This window comes from Chiloscyllium plagiosum, chromosome 38, assembly GCF_004010195.1.
Source record: "Chiloscyllium plagiosum isolate BGI_BamShark_2017 chromosome 38, ASM401019v2, whole genome shotgun sequence".
Taxonomy (NCBI): Eukaryota; Metazoa; Chordata; class Chondrichthyes; order Orectolobiformes; family Hemiscylliidae; genus Chiloscyllium; species Chiloscyllium plagiosum.
The window spans coordinates 23,943,069-23,955,761 of record NC_057747.1 but is presented as its reverse complement, the minus strand read 5'-3'; the positions used below and the strand labels follow the sequence as shown (position 1 = coordinate 23,955,761).

Sequence of the window (12,693 nt, the reverse complement as noted above, 5' to 3'; positions counted from 1 at the left end):
CTCACCCCCTCCCGCCCCGACCCTGATCCCCCCTCCCCCTCGACACAGTGAATATCTCCACTTAACATAGGTATGTTGGGTCTAGATCAATATGTTTATTGATGGAATCTGTGGATGAGTGCCATGCTGATCGGAATTCTCTGGCTGTCCTCTGTTTGGCTTGGCTCTCTACCTGTATTCCTGATGAAGGGCATTTACCCGAAACGTCGATTTTACTGCTCCTCGGATGCTGCCTGAACTGCTGTGCTCTTCCAGCATCACTAATCCAGACTCTTTTTGGCTTGACCTACTATAGTTGTGTCGTCCCAGTCGAATTCGTGCTCCTTGTTGTCTGTGTGTATAGATACTAGGGACAGCTGATCGTGGCGTTTAGTGGCTAGTTGATGTGGATTGCTTGTTATCTGCCTGTTTGTCCTATATAATGTTTCATGCAGTCTCGCACATGATGTGTATTTGGTCTTTTGTTCTGGTGAGTTGTTGCCTGAGTGTGGCTGTCGGTTAATGTGCTGTTATAAATCCAAGTGGTCAGAGAAGTCTGGCTGTCAGTTCTGAGATTTTTTTTCTATAAGATAGAGTGGTAACTGTGTTGGGTTTGTGGCATGTCCTTGTCACGTTGCTTGTCTGACAGGCATCTGTGGATGAAGTTGTGGGGTTATTGTTCTCAGCAAAGACTTTATTGAGGTGTTCTTCTTTTACTCTTTGCTAATTGGGAGTAGGGCAGTGTGTTGCAGCCCTTTTGAACGGGGTCCTAATCCACCTGCGACTCCACTTTCAAGGAACTATTGTGCTTTGTTTATGGTGCACGGGATTTAGGGAGTCAGGAAATGAGTTATTTGCTGTAGAATTGCTAGCCTGTCACATAATCTTAGGTGTACCACAGTATTTATATGACGAGACCAGTTCACTTTGTAGTCAGTGTTAACTCCAGAATGTTCACTCCACTTTCAGCGATGGTAATGCCATTGAATGTCAAGTAGTGATGGTTAGATTCTGCCTTGATCGCGATGGTCATTGCTTGTCAGAAATGTTCCTAGCAGCCTTTTAGCCCAAGCTTGGATATTTTCCATGTTTTAATACTCGGTACCTGAGGAGCTGTGTGTGGTCCTGAATGTTGTGTGGTTATCTGTGAATATCTCCACTTAACATAGAAACAGGGAAGATAAGAGCATGAGTAGGCATTTGACACCTCTAACCTGCTCTGCCAGTCAATATGGTCATGACTGGTTATTGAGCTCAATACCCTGCACCTTGCACTCCCAGTGCCCCCAAAATTCCCCCGACTCCTTTAGTCACAGGAGCTATATCTACTTCCTTGAAAGCACGATGTTTTGGGCTCAACCACCAGCTTGCCACTCTCTTGATTAAGAAATTTGTCGTCGTCTTGGATCGCGGATCTCTCATCCTTAAACGATGACCCCTGATCTGATCTCCCTCACCACAGGGAACATTCTTCCTGCATCTAACCTGCCTAGATCTGTTATGATTTTATAGATTTCTATGAGATGCCACCTCACTCTTTTAAGCTCCAGTGAATATAATCCTAACTGACTGAGTCTCTCTTCATATCTCAGTTTTGCCATCCCAGGAATCAATTTGCTGCATTCCCTCTATAGCACGAACATCCTTCCCCAGTAAAGGAGACCAAAACTGCGCACGATATTCCAGGTGTGGCCTCACCAATGCCCTGTATAATTGAAGTAAAATATCCTCATTCCTGTACTCAAATCCTCTTTGCTGTGAATGGCAACATACAGTTTATTTCTTTTACTGCCAGCTGCATGCTTTCTTTTGGTGACTGGTGCACAAGGGTACCCAGGTCTCACTCAACGTTTCTCTGTCTCACTTTACAGCCATTCAAATAATAACATCGACCCAAAATGTCAACTCTGTTTCTCTCTCCCTGCAAATGCTGCTAGACTTGCTGAGCTTTTTCCAGCACTTTCGGTTTTTGTTTCTATTTGATAGCATCCACGCTTCTTTCAATTTTTGAGATAGAAGGGATATTTCTCTGGGATTTCGCCTGTGGTAAACATAGTATTGAAAACATTCTTTCTTTATTATGTAATAAAGCTCTGTATTAAACTTGCATTCTATGGTTTAAAAAGATCTACAGTCTCCTGAATGTTTTTGCTACATGTTAACCAACTACAAAAGTTATATATATGATCTATCACGACAGGTTTATTTTGACATCTGATTTGTCCTGGTCATACAGCATGGAAGCAGACTGTGTGGTCCAACTTGAAAAAGCCCACCATGTTCCCAAAGTAAACTGGTTCCACTTGCCTGTGATTGGGAAATGTTTGGAGGGATATGGGCCATTCAGGTATCTATCTGAATTTAAGACCATAAGACATAGGAGTGGAAGTAAGGACATTTGTCCCTTTGAGTCCACTCCGCCATTTAATCATGACTGATGGGCATTTCAACTCCACTTACCCGCACACTCCCATCTTTTAAATGTTTTTAGATGTTGTAACTGTACCTACACCCACCTTTCCTCTGGCAGTTCATTCTAAACATTAACCACTCTGTGTTTAAAACAAAAGTTGTCTATTGTGTCCTCTTTAAAACTTTCTCCTCTTGCCTTAAAAATATGCCCCCACTTTTGAACTCCCCCACCGGAGGGAAAAAAATTCTTGATTTTCACCTTATCTATACCCCCTCATGATTTTATAAACTTCAATAAGGTCACCCCTCAACCCCCTGTACTCCAGTGAAAAACGTCCCAGTCTAATTTTATAACTCAAACCCTCCATTCCCAGTAACAACCAGGCAAATCTTTTCTGAACCCTCTCCAATTTAATAACATCCTTCGTATAGCAGGTAACCAGAACTGCACACAGTATTTCAGAAGAGGCCTCACCCAACATCCTATCCAACCTCAATATGACGTCACAACTCTTATGCTCAAAGGTCTGAGCAATGAAGGCAAGCATGCTAAACACCTTCTAAACCACCCTGACTACTTGTGATGCAAATTTCAAAAAATTATGTACCTGAACCCCTAGGTCTCTTCTTCCACACTATCCAGGACCCTACTTATAATTGTATAAGTCCTGCCCTTTGTTTTACCAAAATGCAATACCTTGCATTTAACCATCATAATCGTGATGTGTTAGGCATTTTTACTTAAAAATAAACGTAGCCATTGCTCCACTTTGAATTTGTTAAATGTATGGAAACAAAAGTTATGTAGCAATATGCTGAAAAGTTTTTAATTGGACTTGATTAGAATACTGGCTATGGATCTTCAGCCCTTCTTTGTGGCTCATTCCTCCACTTAACTGAAGTACTACTAGATTAACCATCAATGTTGTCACAATTCTGTTCTGTTAATAGATGATTTTGGAATAGAGACAGCAGAGGAAGCCACAGAACCTTCAGAACCAGACATCAATGAACTCTGCAAGGACATGTTTACCAAGATGTCTCTCTACTTACAAGGAGAACTCACAGGTGAGTTTGATATTGTTGCTTATGGAGCAATTAAACTGTCGAGCCAATCAATTCAGTAATGGGAGCAATAATGCATCTTTTCTCATCCTACAATTATAGTCTCTCTCAGGCTGTTAGAAGATATTAGGCAAAGATTCTGTCTTGGTTCATTGTGACTCCAGACTTTTAACTGCACTCTGAAATGGCCAAGCAAGCCACTCAGTTGAAATGCAATTGGGAATGGCCTTGCCAGAGCACCCACATTTCCTGAAAGAACGTAGGAAAGCAGTACTATAGTTGGTAATATGAACAGTGAGCTCAAATCGGCTGTAGGACCAAATAGGAACACATTTTATACCTTCCTGATTTATGTGGTACAGTTTGAAGTCAGCCAGTGCTCATATCCCTTTTTATTTAAGCAGCTGTAACCTTGCAACTCTTGCTGTTTTAAATAGACCGACAGCTGAGTTATACATTACAAACAGAATTCAACGCTGATTTATAGATGCCTCTTAACCTCTTTCTGTCATAGCTACCTGTGAAGATTACAAACTCTTGGAGAACATGAACAAACTGACTGGCCTTAAATACCTAGAGATGAAAGAAATTGCTCTTAATATTAACCGCAACCTCAAAGATCTCAATCAGAAATGTGAGTATTTTGGCATTTCACTTTCCAACAGAGTAGTTGCTCATGGGTAAACTGGTACTTGATTATACTGTTTAATTGCTAACCCTATTTGTTTCCAAGCTCTGGATTCTTTTTTCTCAGTCAGCCTGGAGCTTCTTCCCTAACAGCATTATGAGTAACCCTGTGTCCCAAAGTGGAATGGTTCAAAAAGACAACTCACCATCGAATCTTCAAGGGCAGTTAGAAAAGGGCAATAAATGCTATCCTGTCAGTGAAGTCCACATCCTCTGAATGATTAGGATTAAAAAAAAGTGGAGGCTAATTTTTAAGACCTGTTTGATGTCTCATTGCCGGTATTGTCCAAATGATACTGAGATTTATTAACGTCCAGGATTGACTGGATCTCTTCAAATGCAGTTGATGCTAGATGCAGCGTTTGGAATGATGGGACATTAGAAATGTAGGGGTCTCCATGCACAGAGTAACTTGAGATAAGTGAGGTTCCCAGTTGCTAATCTGAGCATTGAATTTCTTTGCCTCTGAATTAATTAGTGCTTTAGATGATGGTCAGACTTGTAAATATCCAGTGAAGGTAGAAAAATGTGCACACTTGGTGATATGCCTTGCCAGTAATGTGCATAGTGGTGGCCAAATAATCACAATAAATAAGCAAACGGGATGGAACGAGGTACTGGCAGGGATACTGCGTATGCACATTTTGTACATGTGCTCTGAAAATACTCAGTTCATCAGTAGACAATCTCTTGAAAGTTATTGTAACTGCATTATCTTGAAGATACGTTTTAGGTAGAATTGGATAATCACATTTGATATTAATGGTTTCCAAATATAATTATAACTAATGTCTTAATTTTGTTTTGCAATAAATGGTTTATTTTCTTTCATGTGTGGTTGTCTCCAGACAAGACCACTCCTGAATATCTTTAAGGTGATGGTCAGCCATCTCATTTGACTGCTTCTGCATGGCTTGCTCTGTCTAAACACCTTATGATCTGTATGTCTTTGTATGTTATGATCTGTCTGTAGTGTTTGCAAAACAAAACTTCACTGTACTCTGGTGCATGTGACAACAATAAATCCAATCAGTGCAGTCCATCTGGTGTAGATACTCCAGTGCTATTGGGAATGGAATTCTTGGAAATTTATACAGCAATAATGAAGGAACTGTTGTGAGTTGAAGGCGACTTGCTGGTCGTAGTGTCCTGTGCATCTACCGGCCTTGACTACTTGATGGTAGAGGTTGCAGGTTTGTCAGAGGCTGTTAGAGGAGCCTTGTTGAGTTACTGCAGTGTGTCTTGTAAATGCTAGACTCCAACTGTTGTGTTTTGGCAGTGAAGGATAGAATAGAAATTCATTATCATGTACTTTTACATAAAGGATAGAGTGAAAGGTTTTATAAAAGGGTTTTTATAAATAATGTTCAGGACAAAAGGGTAACTAGGGAGAAAATAGGGCCCCTCAAAGATCAGCAAGGTGGCCTTTGTGTGGAGCTGCAGAAAATGGGAGAGATACTAAACAAGTATTTTGCATCAGCATTCACTGTGGAAAAGGATATGGAAGATATAGATTGTAGGGAAATAGATGGTGACACCTTGCAAAATGTCCAAATTACTGAGGAGGTGGCACTGGATGTCTTGAAGGGCATAAAGGTGGATAAATCCCCAGGACCTGATCAGGTGTACCCGATAACTTTGTGGGAAGCTAGGGAAGTGATTGCTAGGCCTCTTGCTGAGATATTTGTATCATCGATAGTCGCAGGTGAGGTGCCGGAAGAATGGAGGTTGGCTAACGTGGTGCCACTGTTTAAGAAGGTAAGGACAAGCCAGGGAACTATAGGCCAGTGAGCCTGACGTCGGTGGTGGGCAAGTTGTTGGAAGGAATCCTGAGGGACAGGATGCACGTGTATTTGGAAAGGCAGGGACTGATTAGGGATAGTCAGCATGGCTTTGTGCATGGGAAATCATGTCTCACAAACTTGATTGAGTTTTTTGAAGAAGTAACAAAGAAGATTGATGAGGGCAGAGTAGTAGATGTGATCTATATGGACTTCAGTAAGACCTTTGACAAGGTTCCCCATGGGAGATTGATTAGCATGGTTAGATCTCATGGAATACAGGGAGAACTAGCCATTTGGATACAGAACTGGCTCAAAGGTATAAGACAGAGGGTGGTGGTGGAGGGTAGTTTTTCAGACTGGAGGCCTGTGACCAGTGGAGTGCCACAAGGATCGGTGCTGGGCCCTTTACTTTTTGTCATCTACATAAATGATTTGGATGCGAGCATAAGCGGTACAGTTAGTAAGTTTGCAGATGATACCAGAATTGGAGGTGTAGTGGACATTGAAGAGGGTTACCTCAGATTACATCAGGATCTTGACCAAATGGGCCAATGGGCAGAGAAGTGGCAGATGGAGTTTAATTTAGATAAATGCGAGGTTCTGCATTTTGGGAAAGCAAATCCTAGCTGGGCGTATACACTTAATGATAAGGTCCTAGAGAGTGTTGCTGAACAAAGAGACCTTGGAGTGCAGGTTCATAGCTGCTTGAAAGTGGAGTCATAGGTAGATAGGATAGTGAAGAAGGCGTTTGGTATGCTTTCCTTTATTGGTCAGAGTATTGAGTACAGGAGTTGAGAGGACATGTTGTGGCTGTACAGGACATTGGATAGGCCACTGTTGGAATATTGGGTAAAAGCAATGACTGCTAATGCTGGAAACCAGATTCTGGATTAGTGGTGCTGGAAGAGCACGGCAGCTCAGGCAGCATCCGAGGGGCAGTAAAATCGACGTTTCGGGCAAAAGCCCTTCATCAGGAATAAAGGCAGAGAGCCTGAAGCGTGGAGAGATAAGCTAGACGAGGGTGGGGGTGGGGAGAAAGTAGCATTGAATACAATAGGTGAGTGGGGGAGGTGTTGCCAGTTTTCAGTAAGGATGCTGAACACGAATGGGCGATTTTAATACTGGGATAGAGGGGTCGTTAGGGAACGTTCAGAGTTCACAAGTCTGCCTCATGCAGTGGATTTTTTTTTCCATCACAGGCATTCTGTGTGACTATGCAAAAGAAGCAGGACAAAAAAAAAACATTTGTGTGGCTCTTAAATTAAAGCTATTCATACTGCAATGATTGGGCACATTCTTTTGCTTGAAGCAGTTGTATTTTGAACTTTTGCTGGTACCTTATCTGTCTCTTAACAAATTTGATTTATGTTCTACAACCACCCTATACAGATGTAGAAAAGTTTTGTGCAGATTTAGATTTTAATTTTTAAAAAAAGTTGTTGTGTAGTCCTGACTGATTCAAACCTATACAGTGTTTATCTTTCAGATGCCAGTCTGCAGCCATATCTTGATCAGATTAATCAGATAGAGGAACAAGTCGCAGCACTCGAGCAAGCAGCCTACAGATTGGACGCATATTCCAAAAAGCTAGGTGTGGATTTGTACTCTTGTTTTCCAATGTTTACTACTGCATGTTCCCTTGCATTGCTCTAGAGAAAGAGTATTAAAATTAAAATGGTATATTTACTGGCATCATTGTTCTGAAAATGTATTTTGAGAGACCCATGCATCGATTCATATAAAGATTAAAAATTCTTGCAGCTCTGATGGTCCCTAAATTTGAAGCTATGTCTTGGAGCTCAATGCTGTTCAGTTTGTGAGCTGAGTTCATACTGAAGGACGATAGATGAATGTGCAAGAAATAGCCAGGCTGCTTTTTTAGGGGGATATTGACTCTATTTGAAGCAGTGGTATAGAGTTCTGCTATGTCCCACTTACTGTTTATCTTTGTCAACACTCGTCCACAACGCTTAACTGACGTTAACAACTTATGGAATCATAGACAGATACAACAGGGAAACAGACCCTTAGGTCCAACTCATCCATGCTGACCAGATATCCTAAATAAATCTAGTCCTATTTACCTCTGAACCCTTTCTAATCATGTACCCATACAGATGCTTTTTGAATGTTGTAATTGTACCAGCCTCCATCACTTCCTCTGGCAGCTCATTCCGTAAACGCAACACCCTCTGTGAGAGAAAATTGCCCATAGGTCCCTTTTAAATCTTTCCCCTCTTGCCTTAAACCCTCTACTTTTGGACTCCCCCACTTTGAGGGAAAGATTTTGTCTATAGAGGTGTACAGCACGGAAATAGACTTTTCGGTCCAACTCATCCATGCTGACGTGATATTCTAACCGAATCTCGTCCAATTTGCCAGCACTTGGTACGTATCCCTCTACACCCTTCCTATTCATTATACCCACTCTGATGCCTTTTAGATGCTGTAATTGTACCTCCACCACTTCTTCTGGTGGCTCGTACCATACCCTCACCACCCTGAGTGAAAAAGTTATCCCTTAGATCCCTTTTATATTTTTACCCTAAACCTATGCCCTCTAGTTCTAGACTCTTCCCACCCCAGGGAAAAGACTTTGTCTATTTGTCCTAGCCATACTCCTCATAACTTTATAAACCTCTATAAGGTCACCCCTCAACCTTCGCTCCAGGGACAACAGCCCCAGCCTATTCAGCTTCTCCTATAGCTCAAATCCTCCAACCCTGGCAACATCCTTACAAATCTTTCAAGTTTCACAACATTTCTCCTATGGCAGGGAGACCAGAATTGCTCGCAATATTCCAAATGTGACCTAACCAATGTCCTGTACAGCCACAACATGACCTCCCAACACCTATCCTCAGTGCACTAACCAATAAAAGCAAGCATACCAAACACCTTCACTATCCTTTCTACCTGCGATTCCACTTTCAAGGAGCTGTGAACCTGCACTCCAAGGTCTCTTTGTTTAGCAACACTCCTCAGGATCTTACTATCATGTGTATAAGTCCTGCCCTGATTTGCCTTTCCAAAATGCAGCACTTCACATTTATCTAAATTAAACTCCATCTGCCATTCCTCGGCCCATTGGCCCATCTGATCAAGATCCTGTTATATTCTGAAGTGACGTCCTTTGCTGTCCACTACACTCCAATTTTGGTGTCATCTGTAAACTTGCTCTCCATATCTCCTATATTCACATCCAAATCATTTATATAGATGACAAAAAGTAGTGGACCTAGCATCAATCCTTGTGGCCTCCATTCTGAAATGCAACCTTTCAACACCACCCTCTATCTTTTGCCTTTGAGCCGGTTCTGTTTCCAAATAGCTCGTTCTCCCTCTATTCACTAATCGAACCTTGCTAACCAGTCTACCATGAGGAACTTTGTTAAGCGCCTTACTGAAATCCATATAGATCATGTCCACTGCTGTTCCCTCATTAATCCTCTTTGTTACTTCAAAAAACTCAGCTTCGTGAGACATGATTTCCCACGCACAAAGCATTATTGACTTTCCTTAATCAGTCCTTGCCTTTCCAAATACATATAAATCCTGTATCTCAGGATTGCCTGTAACAACTTGCCCACCACTGATGTCAGTGCTCACTGGTCTGTAGTTCCCTGGCTTTTCCTTACCACCTTTCTTAACAGTGCCACATTAGCCAACCTCCAGTCACCTGTGACTATCGATGATGCAAATATCTCAGCAAGGGGCCCAAAAATTACTTCCCTAGCTTCCGACAGAGTTCTAGGGTACACCTGATCAGGTCCTGGAGATTTATCCACCTTTATGCATTTTAAGCCGCACACAACCACCACCACCTGTAATTTGGACATTTTTTAACATGCCACTATTTATTTCTCTATCTTATATATCCTTCTCCACAGTAAACACTGAGGCAAAATACTCATTTAGTATCTCCCCCATCTCCTGCAGCTCCACACATAGGCGGCCTTGCTGATCGTTAAGGGGCCCTATTCTCCTCTTAGTTACCCTTTTGTCCTTAATGTATTCATAAAATCTTGTTCGATTCTCCTTAACTGTATTTGCCAAAGCTGTCTCATGTCCTCTCTTTACCCTTCTGATTTCTCTCTTAAGTATACTCCTACTGCCTTTATTCTTTTCTAAGGATTCGCATGATCTCTGCTGACTATACCCGACATCAAACATTAATTGTAGAATATACCATGAGATGATCCAACAGCAACATGCAAGTTCCTTTGTTTGATAAAGTGAAATGCAGGACATGTCCCGAATCTTGTATTGAAAATTTTCATGTATGTTACCTTGGATATTAATGCTTCTTTTAGTAATTGAGTGTGGCTTCTGTAGTCTCTGAACCTGACGTGCCATGTTATGTCAGACTTAGCCAAGCTCCGGTCTGAAAACTAACAATGATATTTGTGTAAATGCACATGAGTGAAAAACCAGATCATTGTTGAGGTATGTTCTGTGTAGTGATCCTACTCTTGATGATCCTAATTGCATTGTTCCATTCTTATTACAGAAGCCAAGTTTAAGAAATTGGAAAAACGATGACTTTGGCAGGTTTTAAAGTGTCACAAAACTATGTTTATCCTTGAATGGATATAGCACAAGACATTGGAAAAATAACTGGAGAACTGATAATACTTGTGGTCATGGAGATTATTGGTGAGTTCTTCAGTGACCAATCTGCAAAGATTGAACAGTTGCTGTTTTGTGACAGCCCCCCGCCCAACTTGACTGTAGAGGGAAATGGATGAACAAAGTAGAGGTTTTGGATCCTCGGCCACTATTACTGCCTCTTCAGGAGAATAGAAAACCTCTACTGTGAAAACTACTTAAGAATTCAGCTTGGTGAACTGACTTTTCATGATTTAAATAAATTGTTCCTCCACTGTGACTACTAGGGGCGAAGCCACCGGGTCTGTTCCCAACAAGAGGAAAAGAATGAATAATAGCCTACAAGTTATTATTCCACCCTTTCTGTGGGCAGAACTTCCAAACCTTATTCGGCAAAGGTAGTAGTTAACAATGATCTTATTGGTTAATTAAGGTAAATACTTATTAAATAACATTCATTAAGTGTATTTACTTGTAATGGTTCATTAACTCTGACTTGAAAGACATTGGTGAGTGATGCAATTTTAAAAAGAGAATGTGAACTTGGTGCGTATAAAAATAGAAAGTGTGCAGTGTAATGAGTGAAAACATTCTAAGATCATCTGCAAAAGTCCAAAATGCATTTGTGTGTGTAGAGTAAAATTGGTCTTGATCTTGTAAATATTTGCACAGGTTTGCACATCCTGTTCACAACCGCCACTGGGTTAAATCTTCAGTAAGTAAATTTGGGGTCTGTACTACTCGGATTCTGACAGATGCCTTATTATCTGCATTAATAGAACCTACCATGATATTGTGAAAATAATCAGTTTCAAATATGAGTTACAAATCAGTGATGTTAAGAGTTCATGACACGTGTAAAACAAATTCTTTTCTCTTTGTAAACCTGCTTTTCTAAATATTCAGTTACCCTGAGAAATGTTAGCACTTCCTTCTATTGATTATCACTTCCTCTTCCTCCCTGTTTGCTTTTCTAATTTCTGGTATCAGTGTTCTCTTTCCCTGTCCTGATACATCAGTTTCTGGTATTGTTTAGTAACTTGTTCACTGATTGACACTTGTAAGTCATTATCATTGCTGAACCCTGTTCCTTTTCAGATTCATGATGGCCAATCCTATCTGCTGTCTGATTAGTGTCTGTGGTTTTATCAGTGGGCCTTTGCAGCCTTCTGGGTCCTGCCTGAAATGTTAACTGCTGTATGCTTTTGTCCTTCCAGACAATAAGCTGGTTGGCTGTTTCCATTTGTCTCCGTTCACTTCTGTACAGAAGTTTCACATGTTTGGAGAATTTATTTAATCTGTCTGCAGCAGTCAGTGACAATGCTGCACCAAAAGTGAAGAGTGATGTTTGGCTAAGAGTCTAGTTTGTAATCAGTTGTATAGTAAAACAGGCCATTTTATCTAAAATGACATTTGTACTCCATACTAACCTTTTCTCCCCCGTCTTTAATTCCCCAACATATCCTTCTGTTATTTTCTCCTTACATTTAATTAGAGATTTTTAAAAAATAAATCCCCATTTAATTTATTATTCTTGTCTTTCTGGCTTCCATTTAAGTTCATTGGTACACAGAAGTATCTTCTGTCAGCCTCCCCTGCCTTGATAATGTTAAAAGCATCTCCTTGCGTGATTCTTCTTTAGTAGCAGCCCCAGCCTGTGCAATCTTTCCTACCAGATATAAACTTGCTCAAGTAATATCCTCATACATCTTACTGCCCTTTCTCCACTACTCTAACTGTTATCGCTGGCCATGCTCTTCGGTAAGGCTCCACAGCTTCACTCTTTGTTGCACAGTGCTGTGCTATCATAAGATAGTATAGTAGGCTGGGTGTGTGCAACAGGACTTCTATTTAAAATTGGGTGGTTACTATATGTACTGTACATTTTTTGGCAATGGTTCAGAAGAATGGTCATGAATTTTACTGCCTTTTGATCAGTCTCGTATAGTAGAATCTTGAGTGCTAATCTGTTTGAGAACAAAGTCCTGTGTGTAACTGAAACTGAGAATAATAGTTGCAATTGTACAAAAATAAACAATAAAGTTCTGAATTTGAAAATTAGACTTTGGCCTTTAAATGCAATGTGATTTGATGGAGATCTGTGATGTATAAAAGTTGTAATGATGCTTGGGACATAATTCGTTGAAACACGGAATCT

General features: G+C 40.8%; 1 protein-coding gene across 1 annotated transcript in view; it reads left to right on the top strand.

Moving 5' to 3' along the window:
* bloc1s2 (biogenesis of lysosomal organelles complex-1, subunit 2) overlaps nucleotides 1-12,596 on the top strand; it is a 15,420-nt gene extending 2,824 nt beyond the window's left edge. Inside the window, exons 2-5 of the mRNA XM_043679149.1 lie at nucleotides 3,343-3,459; nucleotides 3,971-4,090; nucleotides 7,414-7,518; nucleotides 10,438-12,596. Of these exons, the coding sequence (XP_043535084.1) occupies nucleotides 3,343-3,459; nucleotides 3,971-4,090; nucleotides 7,414-7,518; nucleotides 10,438-10,469 (374 nt within the window). The 3' untranslated portion in view covers nucleotides 10,470-12,596. The remainder of the gene's footprint in view (nucleotides 1-3,342; nucleotides 3,460-3,970; nucleotides 4,091-7,413; nucleotides 7,519-10,437) is intronic.
* The last annotated feature ends 97 nt before the right edge of the window (nucleotides 12,597-12,693 follow it).